At 38.0% G+C, this 22188-nt stretch overlaps 2 protein-coding genes and 1 long non-coding RNA gene across 3 annotated transcripts; 2 read left to right on the top strand and 1 right to left on the bottom strand.

Annotated features, from left to right (window-relative positions):
• The first annotated feature begins 1445 nt into the window (after positions 1–1445).
• Positions 1446–6685, top strand: LOC143860637 (cytochrome P450 CYP72A616-like). The gene is made up of 5 exons (XM_077371381.1): positions 1446–1783; positions 2497–2717; positions 2827–3071; positions 4936–5323; positions 5828–6685. The coding sequence occupies exons 1-5, from the start codon at positions 1510–1512 to the stop codon at positions 6251–6253; spliced, it is 1554 nt and encodes a 517-aa protein (XP_077227496.1). The 5' UTR covers positions 1446–1509; the 3' UTR covers positions 6254–6685.
• On the bottom strand, positions 6624–9826 carry LOC143860638 (uncharacterized). The gene is made up of 2 exons (XR_013239764.1): positions 9570–9826; positions 6624–7075 (listed from the first exon to the last, which is right to left on the bottom strand). It is a non-coding gene; the product is annotated as an uncharacterized LOC143860638 (long non-coding RNA).
• A 5726-nt stretch (positions 9827–15552) lies between these two features.
• LOC143861190 (cytochrome P450 CYP72A616-like) lies at positions 15553–21337 on the top strand. The gene is made up of 5 exons (XM_077372124.1): positions 15553–16035; positions 16510–16730; positions 16955–17199; positions 18351–18738; positions 19024–21337. The coding sequence occupies exons 1-5, from the start codon at positions 15762–15764 to the stop codon at positions 19447–19449; spliced, it is 1554 nt and encodes a 517-aa protein (XP_077228239.1). The 5' UTR covers positions 15553–15761; the 3' UTR covers positions 19450–21337.
• Positions 21338–22188: the final 851 nt, after the last annotated feature.

Genomic DNA, 22188 nt, shown 5'->3' with positions numbered 1-22188 from the left:
CCACTCGATTTTGAAGTTTAGCTCGTTTTTTGTTCTTGTTTTAAAATGTGCCTGCAATCCGTAATTTCACTAAACATCGGCTCCCATTCCGTACTTTTCTCTTATTATTGCTAGCTTCTTTCGGTACTTATTATTGCTAGCCACCTTTCTAGAAATAGTATTTCCGTGCAGTTTTCACCAGGTCTAATAAGACAAATCTCTTAACACATACAATTGCAAAGGATGGGCGAGAAGTACCCTTTGGAGAAGGTGGCTAGCAAATACCTATAAAAATCTTGAAAAAACAAAAATTCATTAAAAAAACCGGGTGACCCGGGTCGACCCGACCCGTACGGGCAGGGTGCGGGTCCAAGCTTAGTGACCCGTAAAATTTACAGGTTAGCCCGGTCCGCCGGTTTGCCAGGTCTATTGAGAGCTGCTAGGAAGAAAGGTTGAATTAGGGGCGGAGCCAGGAATCTACCCGAGGTGGGCAAACAACTCATCAAATTTGTGCACCTCAAATACAGTTCCCATGTAGGTACTTAGGCTCCGTTTCTTTCGACGTAAAATGGGTGCAAAAACAAATTCTACGCTCATTTTTACACTAAAATAACCATAAAATTAGTTTTATGCCCATTTTACGTCGAAAGAAACATAGCCTTGAGAATAGTTCAACACAATCTTAACTTTCAAAATTGCTCAAGGAGTAGAAAAATTTCCAGGCTCAAATGGTATTATATGATCCACCACAATCACAAAGATCCGCGTTTAAAATTTTATAAAAAAAATGGATCCCAAACCGGCATTGAAAATCAACTTTATGTGATGTTTTCATATAAGACAAAAGTGGAGTGCTGTTATCAAAATCAACACACTATTAAGAAGATTTTTATTTACATGGGTGCTGTTATAAAAACAGCATAGGTGTTTTTAAAGCTTTTAAAAACTTCCGTTTTTTAAAACCCATGACCATGAGTTGCATAGGTTCAATTTTGACACAATAATAAGGTGTCATTATAAAAAACTGAGTGTGTTGAATTTAGCAAAAGTGGAGTGCTGTTATCAAAATTAGCACACCAATAATAAACCTTTTATTTACATTGATGCTGTAATAAAAACTCATAAAAATAGAATAGGTGTTTTTAAAACCAATGAGTGAGCATGGTTTCAATTTTGACCGGATAACGATGAGATAAAGCAGTCGCGCAGAGGCTAGTTCCACAAATGCCCTTCGGAAACCAACCTTTGCCCCCTTCTAAAGACTAAAGTAATTGAAAAGTTACTGGGTGTAAAGGGCATTTTTGGCAATTTTCAAACGTCTAGAATTTTTTCTCAGATTTTTCAGCCCCTTCGCCCCGCGTTTGGCTCCGTCTGTGGTTGTAATCCGAAGAAGTCTTCATCACACGTGATGGCTGAAGTCATGCACTTTGAGACTTGTAGCCCCTTGGCTAAAGTCATCCTGGTTCTTATTTATCTGTTCGTGGTGGAGCTCTTCTCTACTTCGGGACTGAACACTGAGCAGATAGAAAAATGGGTGATTTTGTCTCCATTTATCTGTTGATTTCTTGTGTTTTGCTGTTTTTATGGATTTCAAGATTAGTATACTCGATTTGGTGGAGACCCATGAAGCTGGAGAGGTATTTGAAGAAGCAAGGGATCAAAGGCCCTCCCTATAAATTGTTGTACGGCAACCTCAAGGAGAACATCAGCTTGGTCAAGAAAGAATCATCAAAACCTATGAATCTGTCTCACCAGATTGTTCCACGTGTTGCTCCCTTCCTATATGAAACCATGAAGAACTACGGTACTCTTTCTATTTTTTTTCTTAGTTTTTTATTTTGTATTTTTTGGGGTTTGTTTCATTTCTTTTATTATTGTTCTGTTTTATTATTATTATTTTTTTTGTTGAAAAAGTTTGTTTCCATTTTAAAACATATTTCAGTTTGTGGGTTTTCTTGATTAAAAAAAATTTGTTTCATTGTATAAGCTGTTCGTGGGATTGGCTATTCTGTTGCTCGGATGATTTTAGATTCTTGTCCGATATTCACCAATTTTACTTTCATTTTATGCTTTTGATTTATCTAGTTTTGGTTTGTAATATCTAATTGGTTTGGGTGCAATTTGTTCGTAAACAAGTAATCTAGTTACACCAGAATCCAATTTTTGTAACTGGGTATGTAATTTAATTGGATTATGGGAGCAATTCATGTCAACTTTTATTGCAAGTTTACTGACAAATTGCACCTGAAATCTGATTAGATTGCAGATCCAATCTGGGTGCAATCTGGTAAAAGTTTACACAAATTGCACTAGCCAGCTAATTAGATTGCACATCCAAACTAGCCCTTTAGGCTTTGTTTTACTTTTTTGAAATTGGATGGATTGAAGTTTTGCACCAGAAAGTCTTGTCTTGGGCCTCTTTAGTTTCCATAGCTGTTGCACTAGAAAATCTTGTCTTTTTCTTTATTGAGTTTTTTCGTCAGTCTTTGTAAGTACAAAAATTGCTGTAAAACGCAGGTAAAATATCAGTTATTTGGAATGGAACAACTCCCAGTGTGAACATCATGGATCCAGAGCTGATAAGGGAAATTCTGTCGAACAAGTTTGGTCACTTTGAGAAGCCAAAATCAAACTCGCTCTCGAGGTTATTGGCAACTGGGGTCGCAACCTATGATGGTGAGAAATGGGCCAAACACAGGAGGATCATTAACCCAGCCTTCCACCTAGAGAAATTGAAGGTTACTTCCCATTTGATTACACTAAACATTTGCGCTTTTTTTTAGAACATCAACCAAACATTTGGTGGTACCTGATATAGTTAAATTTTCTCTTTTGTGTTTGTTACAGAGGATGCTACCAGCATTCTCTACTAGCTGTAGTGAATTGATTAGCAGATGGGAGGAATTGGTGGGTTCTCTAGGCTCCTGTGAATTAGACGTGTGGCCTGAACTTCGGACTTTAACCGGAGATGTGATCTCTCGGACAGCATTTGGTAGCAACTACAAAGAAGGGATGAGGATATTCCAACTTCAAACAGAACAAGCTGAGCTTCTGATCCTAGCTGTTCAGTCCATATACTTGCCAGGCTTCAGGTTTGTTTTTCTTTTTACTTGCTTTCTCTAACTCATGTTGGTTATAGCAATAAGAAAAGCATATCAGTGATGCAATTTCATGGAATAGAATTCCTACACTAAAGTACTCTGTAAATTAATGGCATGGAAAGCTTTAGTGCTAAATGTTAGAAATTTTGTGAATTGTCAAAGTTTTGATTCAAAATTTTATTTGTTATTAATATTTTGACACCCCTATAATTTGTTGTTTGAAACAAAATTATATTTGTCTTAAGGATAGCGTATTCGGAATTTGCTCGCATCCATCACAGAAGGCATTTCGCGGATGGCCTGTTGCATGTGAGAGCAGCCACCTCATGAATGAAGACAAAATCTGCTGAAAAGTGAGCCTGTGTGGCTGCTCTCACATGCAACAGGCCATCTGCGAAATGCCTTCTGCGATGGACGCTAGCAAATCCAAGATAATGATTCTGAAAAACAATTTAGTATTTCATTTATGAAATAGTCTAACCCCAATTTTGGTTAACACTAAGTCCCTGTTTGGATTTCAGGATTTTCTGGAGAAGTATGGAAAGGAAAAACTTTCCCAAAATTTCCTGCTTTTCTGCTATTTGATTAGGTAGAAAAAAAAAAAAAAACCTAAATAACTGCTGTTTATATTTTATCTAGAGGGACCTTTAATTTATGATGGTATCCCTAAAAATAAGCCCTAACCATATCATTTCCCTCCGAATCATTGAAAGGAAAAAAAAATTCTTCCAGAAATATTTTTCCTATTATCTGAACAGGACCTGAATATCTAGCCTTCTTAGCTTACTATTTAAGTGCCATTACTGGAGCACTTTTGTACCATAAAATTTCTAATGATATAGTTCCTTATACAGCACATTTATGTGACTATTAATCATAAAAAAAACATAATGTGAATGCTTTGCTCCTGCCCTTCTACCTATTGCCCTAAATAGTGGAGACACTACCGCAATCTTCCTCTTGGTTGTTCCCCTGCTGCAAAATGAAGTTTTCACACAAGTGAGTGTTCCAGTTACCTAGCTTTGTTTTGGTTTTAGACTAGCTTAGTTTTAGTTTTAAATATTCTTCCACGTTGTCTCCAATATTCACAGGATCTATTGAGTCTAACCCTTCCCTTTACCCAACAACTTCAAATTGTCTCTATGACTTCCTGTTCTGTTCCAAGACTGTTTCCAAGGCTGTTAATTTAAATCGATTCTAACATATCAGAATTCTATCAACCATAACATAATTTTCTGATTATGTTATATATTTTCCTAAAATTGGGAAAATAATGGTGATCTTCAGTGGAATTACAAATAATAATCATTTGCTCAATATGGTATTTCATACTAGAAAAGATTAGTAGTAGTAGTAGTAGTTTAACAGAGGCAATAAATGGTATGTTTAAGGTAGATGAAGACGGATGCAGTTAGGGACTAACTTATGGGCTATGCTGAGTAACCCTTCTTATTCCATAATTTTCATAAACTGTAGATTCTATTAGGGCCCGTTTGGATACCTCATATTTTGTATTTGGATTTGGAATTGAGTTTTGAATACAAAATGAATAGATCAGTCAGCTCATGTTGAAGGAAACAGAGAGGGAAGGGGGTAATTCCTACTGGAGGGGAGAGGTTGAGGAGCAAAGAGGGTGAAGGAAACTGCCAGATCTGTGGATTTCCAATTACTTATTTCCACAAAATATTTGGAAATCTGATTTTTTTTCACTGTCAATCGCTGATTTGGAAATCCATGGATTTGATCCGGATCCAAATCACAACGCAAAATGGGCTGCAAATGTGAGAAATCCAAATCAAAATCTTCTCGGCATCCAAACGGGCCCTTACTTCACTAACATTTTCTATTGATACAGGTTTTTGCCCACAAAGAGGAATAATAGGAGAAAGGAAATTGACAGAGAAGTGCGAGCTCTGTTGACGAGTATGATCAAGAAGAGAGAAAACGCCATTAAATTAGGAGATGCCAATAACGATGACTTATTGGGCTTGCTGATGGAATCCAACTTTAAAGACTCTCAGGAACATGGGAACTCTAAGAGCAGTGGAATGACGATCGAAGATGTGATAGAGGAGTGCAAGCTATTCTACATTGCTGGGCAGGAAACGACATCCATTTTGTTGGCTTGGACAATGGTTGTGTTGAGTATGCATCCAAACTGGCAACATCATGCAAGGGAAGAGGTTTTACAAGTATTTGGTAATAACAAACCAGACTTTGATGGCTTAAACCACCTAAAAATTGTGAGTAATTGCTTGGTACATTCTCTTCAACATATTAACTTGTGCAGAGGCATAGGTAGCCAAGTACTCACACCGGTAGCTGCAGATCCCGGGTCTCTTGAATTTAATCTCATCATCTAAAAGGAGAAATGATTTGTTTTCCTTTCCAAATTTGTTGGAATCCATCTACTTGTTCAGTTCGTCCATTCAATCTAACCATATTAGATATTTTAACATGCAATGTAACAATTATTTTTAACACTTGAGGAAGTCGAGTGTTAAAAAATGTGGGGCTCCTTGTCCCCCATTTTTCTCTAGGTTGTAATAAGGCTCAGGGTTGTATGCGCTTCGGCTGTAAGTTCCTGTTTTTACTTCGTGTGGGACTCTTTGTCCCCTCTTTGTATCTGTTCTGGACGTTCTTATCGATAAAAATTTGATGGTTACTGTCTCAAAAAAAAAAAAAACAGTATATTTTTAACACGGGAATTCATATGGTGTCTGAAATTCTTGAAATCTCTAATGCAGGTAACCATGATTCTATATGAGGTTCTCAGACTATACCCACCTTTGACATCACTTATTCGGCGCACCTACAAGAGAACGAGGCTTGGAGGAATGGACCTCCCACCTGAAGTACAACTGTCTCTTCCAATGCTCTTAATTCATCATGATCCTGAATTATGGGGTGACGATGTGGATGAGTTCAAACCAGAGAGATTCTCAGGTGGCATTTCAAAGGCATCAAAGAATCAAGCTGCATTCTTCCCCTTCGGTTGGGGTCCGCGTATTTGTATTGGGCAAAGCTTTGCCATGATAGAAGCTAAGCTCATGTTGGCCATGATTCTACAAAAGTTCTTGTTTGAGCTATCGCCCACCTATGCTCATGCACCTTTCTCTCGTTTACACATCCAACCCCAACATGGTGTTCAGATTATCTTACAAAAACTCTGAGATCATCTTTTCCATCACCATCCTTTATTACTGTCAGCATCACTCATCATTATCAACAGCGCTGAATTATACAGATCCAAGGAACTCCTTGTAAAGCTGTTTAATTTCATACGTCATTCAGTTGAGACGAATCCAATGTGTATTTGGGATGTGCTACAACCCACCTTTGGGACATAGAACTTTCTGGAGAAGGAAGATACAATTCCAGTGAGGGTAAATACAAGGAGGTAACCTATTTCGAGGTAAACCCATTTCGGAGTAATCTACATAGCCTGAATTAGTTTACCCTGTGTTTCCAATGTGCAGGGTAAACTTAAGATGTATTTGATTTTCAGTGTTCCAATGACTATATGGTCGGGGAGTAAATGTATAACTTTTCTAAACCTTCAATATTACACCAATTAAATCGAAGGTCTACAATCATTATTACAAGTTTGTTTTTTGTATACCAAGTTACATATGATAGAGAACATCAGAACACTAAATATGAGAGCAAGTACTTTTGCTTTAAACTTTCCAAAATAAGCCGGGAAGCAACATGAACGGCATGAAAGCAGAATACATTAAGCAAACACAATAAGCTGAACAATCAGCTAAAACTTCAGGTAGATGATATATGGACAGCAGAGTAAAAAAGTTTAGGACATTGGATGCACAATTTCTCCAATACTGCTAAACGAACCGATCTTTCAGCCCACAAGTCTCAGCAATTGTCATAACAGTGCAACGCGGTTAAAGATATGAGTCCCAAACTTCCAACAAGTTGAAGTCAGAAACAGGTGATAAATTAGGTTCACAAGAGCTTCAAGAACCTCAAGCATTCTGCCAAAAAGAAATCCAATAACAACCAGAAGCTGTTTCAAATCAGTTCACAACGTGATTGATCTTCTTAGAGGGAAGATCAGCCTCTCGACCCATACCAAACAACTAGATAGCAAACTCACAAGCTATGCAAATCTAAACTAATTTATTCCATCTAAGCGGCGTCCATCTAGGCACATAACAAAAGCACACTCAAGAGATGCAAAAACAAGAATATACCAAAAATACATGTTGCAAGAATGAAAAATTGTTCAGATTAAAAAGATTTCATGAAGCATTATGTTCAGTTTGTAAAAAGAAGAAGAAGATGACGGTTGATACCTCAGAACAAAGCTGGTGGATACCCAGGAACAAGATCCTGATGAGTATGCCAAACCCTTCAAAGTTCCTGATGATTACGAACCTGATCCGGTTCGCAACGGATTTGATCTTCTTAGAGGGAAGATCAACCTCTTGATCCACTTGGAGGGAAGGATCAATCCTCCTTTGTGCAAAAAGACACTTTAAGAAACATTTTCCTTCATTCATTCCCTTCAATGCCTTTTACAAGCTTTAAATAAATGTTTACAAACGTGATACTCCCATGAAAGTAGGCACAATCCCTCCCAAAGAAATAGGCTAGTCACCTATTAAATAGGTAACTTCCTTATCAATCCCTATCAAATAACAATTACTCCTACTCTAATTATTATCCTATCAAAACAAGAAAAGATTAACACAAATAAAAACATACCTTGCTAATCCCTAACGTGGCCATGCCTAGGTGGGACCATACAAGCACGTAACAGTATGCCACTTACCCTCTTTTAGGGTAAACGTGAGGGCGGGAGCAAGCGGGAAGCGACTTACGACGTAGTTTCTACACTAACGGTCATCAGAACAAACGTTATTTCTGCATAAGTGCTAAACAAATGTTTTACCCCTTGTTTACTATGAAAAATAAGATTCCATGAAAATAAAAAATCCAGGGTCTAGTAGGTTTGGAATTTTCCTTGAAAGTCGGGAAAAAATTCAGAATGAAATAATACATTCCATGAAAAAAGAGTTCACTAAATGTTGAAAATTCATTTTCTCTAGGAAAAAATTTTAATAAAAATTTTCCTCCATTAAAACAGCAACATGCAACTAGTTACCATTTGGGGTAGTGTTTAAAAATGCGGATGCTGGTCAAAATGCGGTTGAGAAAAATCCTTGTCAACTAGGCGCGGACATACCAAGAATGTGGTTTGGTACTTGGTTGATGTAGTCATACCTTGGGAGAATCAAAGGAGTTTTTATTGACTTTATAGGGCAAAACATTGAACATGGTGGAGTTTAAAAACTATGGTTCTGGGTTTTGAGAAAATTTTCAAATTTGGAAAAAATAAATGAAAATTGAGTTAATAAATTTTCCATGCATCCAAATAGCAACAGTTGCAGTTTGCATCCAAATAGCAACAGTGAGGGCTACAGTCATAAAAAGTTACAATTATAGTTGGCAAAACTTGATACATAAAAAAAACAAGACACAAAAAAATTGGAGTTTAATACGGTATTGGTTAAAAAAAAAAAACGTTGTAAAAAAAATAGAAACACCAAAATTTAAAAAGAGTAAAGTTGGAAGGTTGAACGTTTTCTTAAAAAAATGCGAAAAAAAACAATGTTTAAAACCGAGTTTTCTAACTATGCTTACAATGCCCAGAAATAGAAATCTAGCAACAACAAGAGATGTGTTGGGTTCACTCAACCTAAGCCTAAGGCAGAGAATATACAATTTCTATGAGCAAAGTCGGCAGGAGGTACGTGTAAATAAAACTTGAACTTTGGTGGTTCAAGTCAGTCTTTTTCATATGTAATCAAACAATGGAAAAGCATGAAATTTCCGAAAATCTTTTCTATTCCAATTTTTTATAGAAAATTCCTGCAATCCAAAATGCTCCATAATTTTTTCCTGGGAGATGATATACTGCTCACCAACCTGTTTTTAGTGCTGGAGTCAAAAGAATTTGGCCTTACCTTTCTTGGAAATTTTTTTTCTAAATGACTTGATCTTCAAGAAACAAACGAAAAGTAGGAATCCAGACATTCAAGAGCCATTTTCATTTTCAGAGGTACACGTGGCACAATATCGATAAGGGTCCCACCTTGTTTGGCAATGTGTCACAGCCGAGAAATCAGAATTGACGGCTATGATCTTCACCATCCGAATGATTGTAATGCAATTCGAAAATTGCAAACACACCCATAATCAGTGGCTAAAAGTCAGTAAATTAGATGGTCAAGATCGTCAGATGCAGGATCCTATGAGGATGAAGAGCTTCCAGAGATTAAAATTCTTGGGGTTCACAAGGCTTTATAGTAGTAAGTAGAGAGAAAATGCAGGATCTAAAGAACAGTTTCATAGGGTAGAGATTCAATTTAAAAAAGAAACAAGAACTTGAATTGAATTTTACTCCAATAGTGACTGATTACAGTCAAATTATGGACAAGAAAAGGAAGGTTAGGATGATCTTACATGGAAGAAAATCCCTCTCCATCCTTGTGAGAAGAGAAGTTCACACTTTCCCAAGAGAACACACACGACCAGTCTTTAATTTTTTATCTTCACAAAAACTGCCTGCACATGAAGCTCCCTCTCAATTTATAGATGAGGTGGAGGCTTCTAGAATTCTTGGGGGTTAGTGACCAGCTTCTTATCAACTAACTTCGCTGATGTTTTAAGTTGGTTATTACCTTCACTTTTAGGTGGTTAGGAAGTTACAACTCCCCCACCGTCCAACACTTGCTCACCTCATCCTTCTTCCACTTCTTCAATTAACTCACACTCTTGTAGTCGCACATTTGTGACACACACTTGAGCACATATTCAACTCAGACCATTACAGCATCACTCACTCCTTTTACACTATATTTACCCTCTCCAACAACACACCCCTTCAAGTACAAACCCTACGCATATGAATATGAAATAAAAAGATAGCTATCCTTCTAAGTGATGCCCAATGATTCCAAGGCCAAAATCCGATCTACATCATAGGAAGACATGCCTCTGTCAAGGCATTATGCCTCTTACCCAACAATACATTAATGATCCTTTTTAATTACATGAATGTGATTGCATCCTAATAACATGACAAATAAACCCTATTCCATTATAGATGGAAGTACTAGGATGGCTGTCTGGGACAAGCTCGACACAAGCGTGTCTTCATATCATTTCCATTTGTTTTAATATCCAATACTGAGCATCAAAGATTATTCTTCTGCCCAACAATAAACATTATTTTGGTTTGTTTTAAGTATTCATTTGGAAGGCTTTGGTCAGATGGTAAGGGTCATTTAACGGATGAGGTATCGTTACTCATTCATGGTAATAGATGTGGGAAAGAGTAGTTTTTCTACACTTTTAAATATGATTGAAAATGGAGGTGGTCTAAGCTCCATGAAAAATGTGAAATTGCATTGCAACCTATTTCTTCTCCAGCTGTGTGTTCTTCTTGGGTACCACTTAGTTGTTTCTTGGAGTTCATGGAGTCAAAGAAGATGGCCGTGCTCAACTTTTATGAGTTGGGAAAATGAAGAGAAGAAACCCATGAATAATTTTCGAATTACTTAATCCCCAAGAAACAATCGAGAGGTAGGAATTACAGCATGCTATGACGATGTTGAATCTCAGCAGTTCACGTGGCCAGATGTTCATTGTAGGCTTCACTGTGGATCGGCAATGGGTCATAGCAGAAGTGGAGCTGAAACCTAATGATATCGACCTTCAATACAACCCAAGAAGTTTTTTCACTGTACTTACGACAAGATAATATGCAGGATTTCTTGGAAGTGTCTATCTTGAATCTGAGCCAGGATTGTGCATATGTAAGATGAAGAAGGTGAATCACGTAAGGGTAGGAAGGTGTAAATACGCAACTGTTTATGGACACTATATATATGGGGAAGATTATGCATTCCGAATAGTCTGGGTGGCTTAACGACCCTTGCAAACCTGCCATACAATACTGAACAGAATAGATGGGGCGTTGTTGAAAGTTCGGCAACGCTCAGCCGTCCTTGTAGGAGCTGGTACAATGAGAAGAATTACGTGAAAAATATTGGATAGGAGAGGGATTGATCTGGATGGATATTGCTACCCATCCTTTCATAAATTGCATTGCAACCTATTTCTTCTCAAACTCTTTGAAAGCTCAAGTTGGTGAGGTACATTACTGGTCTTAAATGGAGACTTCCATGTCCCAATTTGTAAGCGTATATTTTGAAGTAAAAGGATACCTCTGTTAAAGGGCAGATACCTCTGCAAAAAAGATAGATACATCATTCAAAGCCACACACACATAGTGAAATGACAAATATGTGAGTGCTCTATATACCCAATATGTTTTCAATAAAAGTACTATTTGCAAGGATTCGATGCTTTTATATTCACCTCATTCAACTCATCCAACTGAATCAGCTTTAAGATGTTGAGATTAGAATCGAGAATTATAATATCCTCCATACCTCTGCATCTGAGTAGAATCAATCTCTCCAAAAGCTCACAGTTAGAGAATATAGAAACGAGGGATTCAGATGTGAGAATAACACGGTCGAGTTTTAGGGTTTTAAGATTTGTGCAGGATTTGAAAGGTGAAGCATCCAACAAAAGGCAAGAACTCAATTCCAAGAAACTTAGGGTTTCGCATCTGAAAATCCCAGTTGGGAATTCGAATGAGGATCTCTTTGCGGGCAAAGAAGATGGAGGAGGAGCATTTGAATGCCCCTTTCATCGAGGAACTTGATCCAACGGCTCACATTCAATCGATACTGGATGAGATGATGAGAGATCCGACAGGTGAGAATGGATCTTGAGTGAGAAGAGAAGATTTGGTGGACGATATCATTCGATTTCTTGCTGTGAGCTTTCATTACTCTGTTCACTTCTTTTCCCCAGAAAGGAAAGGAAAGGAAAGGAGATTTCGTTTTCCTTTCCTTTCCAGGTGATGTGGCAGAAGGAAAAGGAATCCAGGGAAACTGTCAGGGAAAAGGTTTCGTTTCTCTTGGGAAGTCTCTTTCCGATATATTTAATTGGAAACCAAATCTCGAGTAACAGGGAAAAAGTCAATTTCCACGTCATTTTCAGCTTTTAAATAAGAAATTCCACCTGATAATATTTTTTTCCTGGAAAAGAAATGAACACAGAAATTCTGTCTTGTCAAGAAAAAAAAAAAAAAGAACAGAAATTCTGTCTTATCAGGGAAAACAGCACCAGGAAAAGCAGTGAACAGAGCCTAAGTTGAAGTTTGTGGAAGAGTCTGATATTTGGAAAGATTTTTCCATGTTCAAAGAACGAGAATCGAGATGGAGGCGTGAGATGGATTTCCAACTGTGTGATAAGATGCTTGTTCTTGCTGCTTCTTTGACGGGTAAGAAAGCTATGATCGAAAGGTGATGCTGCCTACGTGGCAGACCTATCCTTCCCTAGCAAGCTTCGTTGATCAGCCGTCCATTTGATCCTTCCCTAGCAAGCTTTGTTGATCGACCGTCCATTTAAAAGTCTGAGATTAACGGTAGAAAAGATTCAAAGAACATGGTTCAAGTCAGTCACCAATAAACTGTCATCTACTCTACTTTGTGACAAAGAGACTAATTAAAGAAACACCGTTTGCTTTATGTTGTCCCTTTACTCTATTCTATGGCTCCTTTTCTTTCGATGTAAAAATGGATGTAAAATTTGTTTTATGGGATTTTTGCCGATTAGCCATGCCAAAACAATTGCTTAAACGTCCTTAAGAATGGCATATTATTTAAAAAGTCCTCAACTCAACTAAGCCTTTGGGCGAGACTTGTGTCCTACGCTTATGCGCACTTACCCTCCATCACTGACCCTGTGTGGTTGAAGCTAAATTTTAATGGATCTAGTTTGGGATACCCATGGCCCTCAAGCATGACAGGCCTCAGGTATTGGAGGTTTTCTAATAGATAAGAATAGTATCACTATATGGGTCCTGCCTAACCCCAGCTTAATCATAAAAAGAAAACAAGAAAAAAAAAAAGAGTATCACTAAATGGGCATTGTCAGGTTTGATTGATTTTAAACATTCCAATGAAGGGAAGTGAGGGTAATTCTTCAACGCCTTAGATGGGTGTCGCATAGATACATGGACAACCTCATTGTGGAAGGAGATTACCTGAACGTCATTAGGTGGTTGGAAGACCGATCTCCTCATCTACGGTGATTTTCAGAGCTTTTTGACGAGATTCCAAATCAGCTTGAAGGTCATAGGATTACCTATCATCATGTAATCCCACGTTTGCTCGTGCAAGAGTTTCAAGATATGAGTTGGAGTTTTCGGATTTTCTTCCCCCCTAAAGGAGCACACTTGTATGTTTATTTCTGCTCTATGTTGTGTTTGTGATTTCTTTTCTTTTTTTGATTTGGTGAATTTTTATTACTAAGAAAAAGACCATCATTTTGTTTTATTTGAATACTGAAAAAGCCTGTAATTGGTCTTTTTGTAGCAAGGGAAGAAATACATAAAAGAGACTGACATAGTTCGCTTGCTGATGAACAACAGAGCATTTTATCATTTTCTCTATGCCTTTGTCATATGAACTATTTTCAGAGAATTGATGATTAAATATTGGCGTATATCTAAGGTGAGTAAATATTGGCGTAGCACCTTCTATGGTCGTCTTGGGGAGACACTATGGATGGCAATACCTTATGCGGTAACATGGCATTTGTGGAACGAACGTAATAATCGTGTTTTCAAGGACTCGGGGTATTATGTTGCGCTCGATGTGAAAATATCACTTATTAAGTGGTATCAATCTAAAGGGTAATTTCCATACTCGATCGGAAGTATTCTTCGTAATTGGGAATCAGTATGCATGGAGAGAATTTCAAAACAACATGATGCACCGACATGGATACCACCACTTGAAGGATGGTACAAACTAAATTTTGATGGGAGTTCATTTGGGAATACGGGTATGGCAGGTGTGGGAGGTGCCATTCGAGATCACTGTGGCAACATCATAGCAACTTATTCTGGACCTGCAGGGTTTTGTGATGCTAATAAGACGGAGGTAATGGCTCTACTCATCGGGCTTAGATGGTACGAAAAGAACAATTTGGGACCTCTTATTGTCGAAGGAGATTCCTCAAGCACGATAGCATGGGCGAGCAATCGGAGCGGTGGGCCATGGCAAATGGCATCTATTATCGATGAGGTAAGAGACCTTGTTCACGTGATCCGGCCGCAACTGCAACATAGAAGGCGGGCAACGAATGAGGTGGCCGATTGGTTGGCTAAGAGTGGCGTTAATTGACCGGCTGTCAGCATCGTTATGGGAGAGCTGGTGGTGTGAACTGTAATTTTGGGTATTTTGGGTTTTGGAATTACATGTATGTCTGGGGTTTCTTAGCCTCTAACTGGGGACTTCTTGTCCTTCCCATGTAATGATTATATATTAATAAAGTTATCGTTACCTGTTCAAAAAAAAAAAAAAAAAAAACTATTTTCAGAGAATTGATGGCATCTTTCTATTTATCTAGAATGATTGGCGTGGGGGTGTGTGTGGTAACCGGCTGCTTTTTGGTTAAAGAGCAGTTTAATGGTGTGAATGGGGACGGGTAGTGGGCGAATTTATCGGTCCCCGAATCAAAATCCAGATATTTTGAGAACTAGGAGGGGCCGTTTGGATACATAGATTTAGAATCTTGGATTTCCTCAAAATCCTGTATGGAAGATGAGAGAAGAAGGAGACCGTCTGTCATTTTCCGATTTCACGTCCTTCTTTCCGTCGACTAGGAGATTTGGACCGTTTCCCGGTTTTAGAAATCTTGAGATGGGGGAGAGATTTCTCTCAAAAATTTTAAAACCTGGATTTCTTATTTAAAATCCAAGAAACATTGTCCCGACAGCATACAACAGCTTAATCATGGACCCTCATTTACACTGCTTTGATGTATGCTTAATCATGGACCCTCATTTACACTGCTTTGAAACTAAAAACTGGATTCTAAAATCCAAGTATCCATACAGCCCTGTACAGTCCTTATCAATCCCACGTTTGCATGGTCTCAACACAAACAGGCATCCATTGCCTAAGATAAAGAACTACAAACATCAACGGGTTAACTTTAATTGGTAGAGACCTAAAAGAAGGTTAATTAATAAGGATCATCTTATCAGTTGAACCAACGGTTTGATCACATAGCACAGCCAGCAAGAGTCTGCTAGGATTCCATCAGAGGTGGTGTCCAAGGAGGGTTGTGTTTAAATTGCCACTGTTCTCTAATTTTGTATGATGTAACATCGAGGAACCTATTCTACCTACTCCAGTGGCCCCACCACAAATGCTTACACTCTAGAGGCCGTCAGATTATGATATCACGTACTCTTAATTTCATAAACTGTTTTATAGACCGAGAGAATACAAATTTTTTGGTGACAAGACAACTAAGGGCTTCTGTTTTTTTAAAATGCATGTTAAGATTCGTTAAAGAGCACACGACCGATAGAGTCGAGACAGAGAAGATTACAAGGGAATCAGAACTCACCCGAGAAAGGGCATATCCGTTTCAAAATGAAGGACTGTTTTCATTGCAAGTGACTGACGCTTAAATACCGCCCCTTGGTTCTTATTTCATCTGTTCGTGGTGGATCTTTTCTCTACTTGGGGAGTGGCCAATAAGCAGAGACTGTAAAGAAAAATGGGTGATTTTCTGTCCATTTCTCTGTTGATTACAAGTGTTTTGCTGGTTTCATGGATCTCGAGATTAGTGTACTCGATTTGGTGGAGACCCATGAAGCTGGAGAGGTATTTGAAGGAGCAAGGGATCAAAGGCCCTCCCTACAAATTGTTGTACGGCAACCTCAAGGAGAACATCAGCTTGGTCAAGAAAGAATCATCAAAACCTATGAATCTGTCTCATCATATTGTTCCACGTGTCGTTCCCTTCCCATATGAAACGATGAAGAGATACGGTATTTTTTCTAATTTTTCTATTTTCTATTTTTTAATTTTATTGGGTTTGTTTGATTTTTTTCATTCATGTCCAGCTTTATTTATCTTGAATAAAATGTTTGCATTTTTAAACTTATTTCAGTTTGTGTTTTTTTCTTTGAAAAAATGTTTCCTTGGATAAGCTGTTGGTGGGATTGGCTATCCTGTTTGGATGATTCTATATTAAAATTATCTGTCCTGTTCTACTTGAAATGGTTTTCAACATGTCATATTGGAACATTCCCTATTGCTTATCATGTAAGCAGGGATTCAATAAGAGATCTGTTTCGACTTCTGATTGTGTTGGGCTTTCTTGGTTTCTATAGCTGTTTCACTTGAAAGTCTTGTCTTGGGCTTTCTTAGTTTCAATAGCTGTTGCCTAGAAACTCTTTTTACTACAATGAGTCTTTCATCAGTCCTTGTAAGTTTTAAAATTCCTAGACCTTAAAACGCAGGTAAAATGACTGTTATTTGGATTGGAACAACTCCCTGTGTGAACATCATGGATCCAGAGCTGGTAAGGGAAGTTCTGTCAGACAAGTTTGGTCACTTTGCTAAGCTAAAACTAAACCCGCTCGAGAGGTTGTTGGCAGCAGGTCTTGGGAACTATAATGGTGAGAAGTGGGCCAAGCACAGGAGGATCATTAACCCAGCCTTCAAGCTAGAGAAGTTGAAGGTTATTTCCCATTTGATAACATCTGTGCTTTTAGTTACAACATCTACCAAACAAGACCTGTTTCTTTCATGAAGAAGACAATGGCATAAACTGCAATGCGATGCGATAAAAGGAAATGAAAAATATTGTCGAATTACCATTTTTTATTTATTTCAACAAATACACCTTGTTAGTTTTTTGGTGATACCTGATGTAGTTAAATTTTCTCTTTTGTTTTTTTACAGAGGATGCTACCAGCATTCTCTACTAGTTGTAGTGAATTGATTAGCAGATGGGAGTGCTTGGTTGGTTCTCAAGGCTCCTGTGAATTAGACGTGTGGCCTGAACTTAAGTCTTTAACTGGAGATGTGATCTCTCGGACGGCATTTGGTAGCAACTACAAAGAAGCGAGGCGGATATTCCAACTCCAAACCGAACAGGCTAAGCTTTTTATCCAAGCTTCTCAGTCCATATACATCCCAGGCTTCAGGTTTGTTTTTCTCCTCATATGGAATAGAATTCCTGCACTAAAGTGCCATTGGATCTCTTTGAACTACTCCATAAGCTAATGACAGGAAAAACTTCTAGTCCTATCATTGAATTTTGGTGCTAAATGGTAGAAATTTTGTGAATTGTCAAAGTTTTGATTCACGATTTTATTTGTTATTAATATTTCGACCCTGCTTAATTTTTTGTTTGAGAAAAGTTTTCTGTTTAGTCATTTTCTATTTTAAATCTGTTTCCATCTGGATGACCTGTTCTAGGAAGGTGTTTGGTTGTGTGAGTGTGTTGTGGGGGAGGGAATTTAAATCAATTTTATTTAGAGAGACCTTTAAGTTATGATGACATCCCTCAGCCTGAATTTCTAGCCTTATTAGCTTACAATTTAAGTTCCATTACTTTTTACCTCAAAATTTCTAATGATGTAGTTCATTATATAGCACATTTACAAGTCTACATATCATCAATAAACATAATGTGAATGCTTTGCTCCTGCCATTCTATCTAATGTCCAAATAGTGGAGACACTCCTGACATCTTCCCCTTGGTTTGCCCCCCTGCTGCAAAATGAAGACTTCAGACAAGTGAGCATGCCAGTTGCCTAGCTTAGTTTTAGTTTTAGAGACCTTCGATGCATCTCCAATATTCTCATGATTGATTGAATTCCAACTGTTCATTTTACCCAATATCTTTTTTCTAATTGTCTCTATTACTTCTTGTTTTGATCCAAGGCTGTTAATTTAAATAGATTCTACTATATCAGGATCCTATTAACTATCACATAATTTTCTGATTATCACTACTGTTAGTTATATATTTACTGAAAATTGTTATAATAGTGATGATCTTCAGTAGAATTACAGATAGTAATCATATGCTCAATATGACATACAGTAATAGAGCAACATTGAAAATACTAGAAAAGATGTAGGGGTAGTATTATAGTAACAGAGGCAATTAATGGAATCATTCAAAAAACAAAAAAACAGAGGCAATAAATAGTATGGTTAAGGTAGATGAAGTTGGATGTAGTTAGGGACTTCAATTTCTAGGCTATGCTGAGTAACCCTTCTAATTCCATATGATAATTATTAGAAACTGTCTATTCTATTACTTCACCGACATTATCTATTGATACAGGTTTTTGCCCACAAAGAAGAACATTAGGAGAAAGGAAATTGACAGAGAAGTGCGAGCTCTGTTGACAATTATAATCAAGAAGAGAGAAGAGGCTATTAAAATAGGAGATGCCAATAATGATGACTTACTAGGAATTCTGATGGAATCCAACTGTAACGAGTCTCAGGAAAATGGGAACTCCAAGAGCAGTGGAATGACGACTGAAGAAGTGATAAAGGAATGCAAGCTGTTCTACTTTGCTGGTCAGGAAACAACGTCCGTTTTGTTGGTTTGGACAATGGTTGTGTTGAGTATGCATCCAACCTGGCAACAAAAAGCAAGGGAAGAGGTTTTACAAGTCTTTGGGAATAACAAACCAGACTTTGATGGCTTAAGCCACCTAAAGATTGTGAGTAATTGCTTGCTACTTTCTCCTCAGTAAATTAACTTGTGCAGAGGCATAGGTAGCCAATTACTCACTGGCGGCTGCAATCCTAGACTCTTGATTTTAATCCCATGGTCTAAAAGGAGAAATGGTTTTTTTTCCTTACCCAAATTTGTTAGAAGCTATCTACTTGTTCAGTTCTTCCATTGAATCTAAACATGTTAGATATTTTAACATGCAATGTCACAATGATTTTTGACACTTGAGGAAGCCATATGGTGTCTGAAATTCTTGAAACCTCTATTGCAGGTAACCATGATTCTATATGAAGTTCTCCGACTATACCCGCCTCTGGCTTCACTTGTTCGGCGCACTTACAAGAGAATGAAACTTGGAGGAATCGACCTCCCACTCGGAGTACAACTATCTCTTCCAATGCTCTTAATTCATCATGATCCTGAATTATGGGGCGACGATGTGGATGAGTTCAAACCAGAGAGATTCTCAGGGGGTATTTCGAATGCGACAAAGAATCAAGGTGCATTCTTCCCCTTTGGCTGGGGCCCACGTATATGTATTGGACAGACCTTTGCCATGATAGAAGCTAAGCTCGCTTTGGCCATGATTCTACAACACTTGTCATTTGAGTTGTCGCCCACGTATGCTCATGCGCCTTTCTCTGCTATAACCATTCAACCCCAACATGGTGTTCAGATTATCCTACAAAAACTCTGAGATCATCTTTCCCATCACCATCCTTGATTACTGTCAGCATCACCCATCACCCATCATCATCATCAACTTCGTTAAATTCCACAGATCCAAGGAACTCCCTTGTAAAGCTGTTTAATTTCATATGTTCAGCTGAGTTGAATCCAATGTGTATTTGAGATGTGCTACAACCCACCTTCATGACATAAAACTTTCTGCAGAAGGAAGATATAATTCCAGTGACGGTAAATACAAGGAAGTAACCTATTTCGAGGTAAACCATTTCGAAGTAATCTACGTACCCTGTATTAGTTTACCCTTGAATAAACTTCTGTTGTTCCAATGAACTGGGGAACTTAAGATTTATTTGATTTTCAGTGTGTTCCAGACTTCCAATGACTATATATGGTAGGGGGCAAATGTTAACTTTTTAAACCACCCATTTTACAACAATTAAATCAAAGGTCAAGGATCATCATGTGAAGAATTGTTTTTGTATCCCAAGTACACTAAATGTACTATTGCTTTAATCTTTCCTAAATAAACTAGGAAACAAGATGAACTGCATGAAAGCACAGCAGCCAGCTAAAACTTCAGGTAGATGATATCTGGACAGCAAAGTCCAAATTTTAGGACGGGGTGCACACTTTTCCAATATTGCTAAATTAACAGATCTTTCTGCCCACAAGTCTCAGTAATTGTCATAGCAGTACTATTAAAATATATGACCAGAACTTAATATATATGACTTGGATCATTTAAGGTATAGATTGGACAACTAGATTAGATTAGCAGTGAAGTTAGATTAAGATAGTCTATTCTTATCTCTTTCTGTAGTTATCTCGATTTTATTCTATGTTTTCCATGTAAGTGACTGATTCTCTGTAATGCATACAAGAAAATCATGATTAGTGAAACTTTCCTTTGAATTTATCAAGTACAACACGGTTAAAGATATGTCCCAAAGTTCCAACAATTTGAAGTTATAGAGACGGGTAATAAATCAGGTTCACAAGAACCTCAAGCCTTCTACCAAAAAAAAGAAAAATCCAATCATAACCAGAAGCACAGTCAAGAATTGATAAAACAAGAATATACTAAAATACATGGGGGAAAAAATGAAAATATCTTCAGATTTAAAAGATTTGATGAAGCATTGCGTTCGGTGGTAACTACTGACTCCCTTCTGGGGGCCTATGCGACTTACACTGTTTCTACAGTTGCGAATTGCGAACATTGGAACAAACATTATTTTTGCATAAGGGGTAAACAAATGTTTTACCCCCTTACCTCTTATTTACCCTCTCTGTATGAAAAATAAGATTCCATTAAAATAAAAAGATTGAATTGTCAATTGGTGACACAAAAAAGACAAAATAGTGGATGGGTGACACCCTTTTGAAAGCTTGTGAACGGAGGTCAAAACACCTTTTACGTACATGGCCTTTTACCTAAATACTCCTCAGGAAGAAAAAACCCATCGTTTTTAACTGTTTGGAAGCTTTTTTTCACTTTTTCTCTCTCCTTTTTCATTTTTAACCACTGCAACCCATCTTCTCCGGCGTGAAGTGGTGGCCGGCGTGAAGATCAACCCATTTTCTCCGGCGTGGGCGGTTTCTTACGCTAATCCGAACCTCTCTTCTTCGTAGTGGACCGTACTCCGGCGAGGACGTCATTTTTTCCGGCGTCTTTCCCATCGTCTCAGGTATGGTAGGGTATCATGTTTCATTTTTTTTTTTACTTTTATTTTCCTTCTATTAAGTTACCTTTGTGCTTTAGGGTTTTATTTTCACTATTGGGAAGCCTTTACACATATAGGGTTTCATTTCTTATTTTTTCCCTAGTAAGTTGGCTTTGATGAGAAACCGTTGACATCTACTGTTTTATATAATCTCCCATTTTCAGTGTTGAGAACCCCCTTTTGAGATTGATAATCCTCCACTTCCATTGTTGATAACCCCCTTTTCACTGTTGACAACCCCCTTTGAAATTGATAATCTCCCTTTTCTAGTGTTGAGAACCCCCTCTATGTAGTTCATAATCCCCCCATTTCCAGTGTTGAGAACCCCGTGTTGAGGTTGATAATCCCTCATTTCTAGTGTTGAAAACCCCATCTAAGTAGTTGATAAGCCACATATTTGCAGTGTTGAGAAGACCCTCTAGGTAGCTATGATAACCCCCATGTAGAGTGTTTTGTTTGAACCCCCCATTCAGTGTTTTGTTTGAACCCCCCATTCAGCGTTATGAAGAGTGTGATAGGGAAACCTTTTAATGTTCATTTTAAGTTACAGGTTTTGATGATCATGGTAAAAACTGTGTTTTTTCATGGAGATTGGTAGAAAATATGGGAGGAGAACTTGTATGCATTTTTTTAAATGGCAGGAGAACTATGGTTAAGTGGTATCAATCTAAAGGGGAATTTCCATACTCGATCGGAAGTATTCTTCGCAATTGGGAATCAGTATGCATGGAGAGATTTTCAAAACATGATGCACTGACATGGACACCACCACCTGAAGGATGGTGCAAACTAAATTTTGATGGGAGTTCATTTGGGAATCCGGGTTTGGCAGGTGTGGGAGGTGCCAACATCATAGCAACTTATTCTGGACCTGCAGGGATTTGTGATGCTAATATGGCGGAGGTAATGGCTCTACTCATCGGGCTTAGATGGTACGAAAAGAACAATTTGGGACCTCTTATTGTCGAAGGAGATTCCTCAAACACGATAGCATGGGCGAGCAATCGGAGTGGTGGGCCATG

This window comes from Tasmannia lanceolata, unplaced genomic scaffold (genome assembly GCF_043159265.1).
Source record: "Tasmannia lanceolata isolate RefF3 unplaced genomic scaffold, GAP_Taslan_0.1 ptg000037l, whole genome shotgun sequence".
NCBI lineage: Eukaryota > Viridiplantae > Streptophyta > Magnoliopsida > Canellales > Winteraceae > Tasmannia > Tasmannia lanceolata.
This window is presented reverse-complemented; position numbering and strand designations above follow the sequence as displayed.

Bases quoted from the DNA above. Each gene is read 5' to 3' on its own strand.
- LOC143860637 (XM_077371381.1), top strand. From the start codon at position 1,510: ATGGGTGATTTTGTCTCCATTTATCTGTTGATTTCTTGTGTTTTGCTG. The intron at 1,784-2,496 runs GTACTCTTTCTA...TGTAAAACGCAG, and splicing joins TGAAACCATGAAGAACTACG to GTAAAATATCAGTTATTTGG. The intron at 2,718-2,826 runs GTTACTTCCCAT...TGTTTGTTACAG, and splicing joins TCCACCTAGAGAAATTGAAG to AGGATGCTACCAGCATTCTC.
- LOC143861190 (XM_077372124.1), top strand. From the start codon at position 15,762: ATGGGTGATTTTCTGTCCATTTCTCTGTTGATTACAAGTGTTTTGCTG. The intron at 16,731-16,954 runs GTTATTTCCCAT...GTTTTTTTACAG, and splicing joins TCAAGCTAGAGAAGTTGAAG to AGGATGCTACCAGCATTCTC. The intron at 17,200-18,350 runs GTTTGTTTTTCT...CTATTGATACAG, and splicing joins ATATACATCCCAGGCTTCAG to GTTTTTGCCCACAAAGAAGA.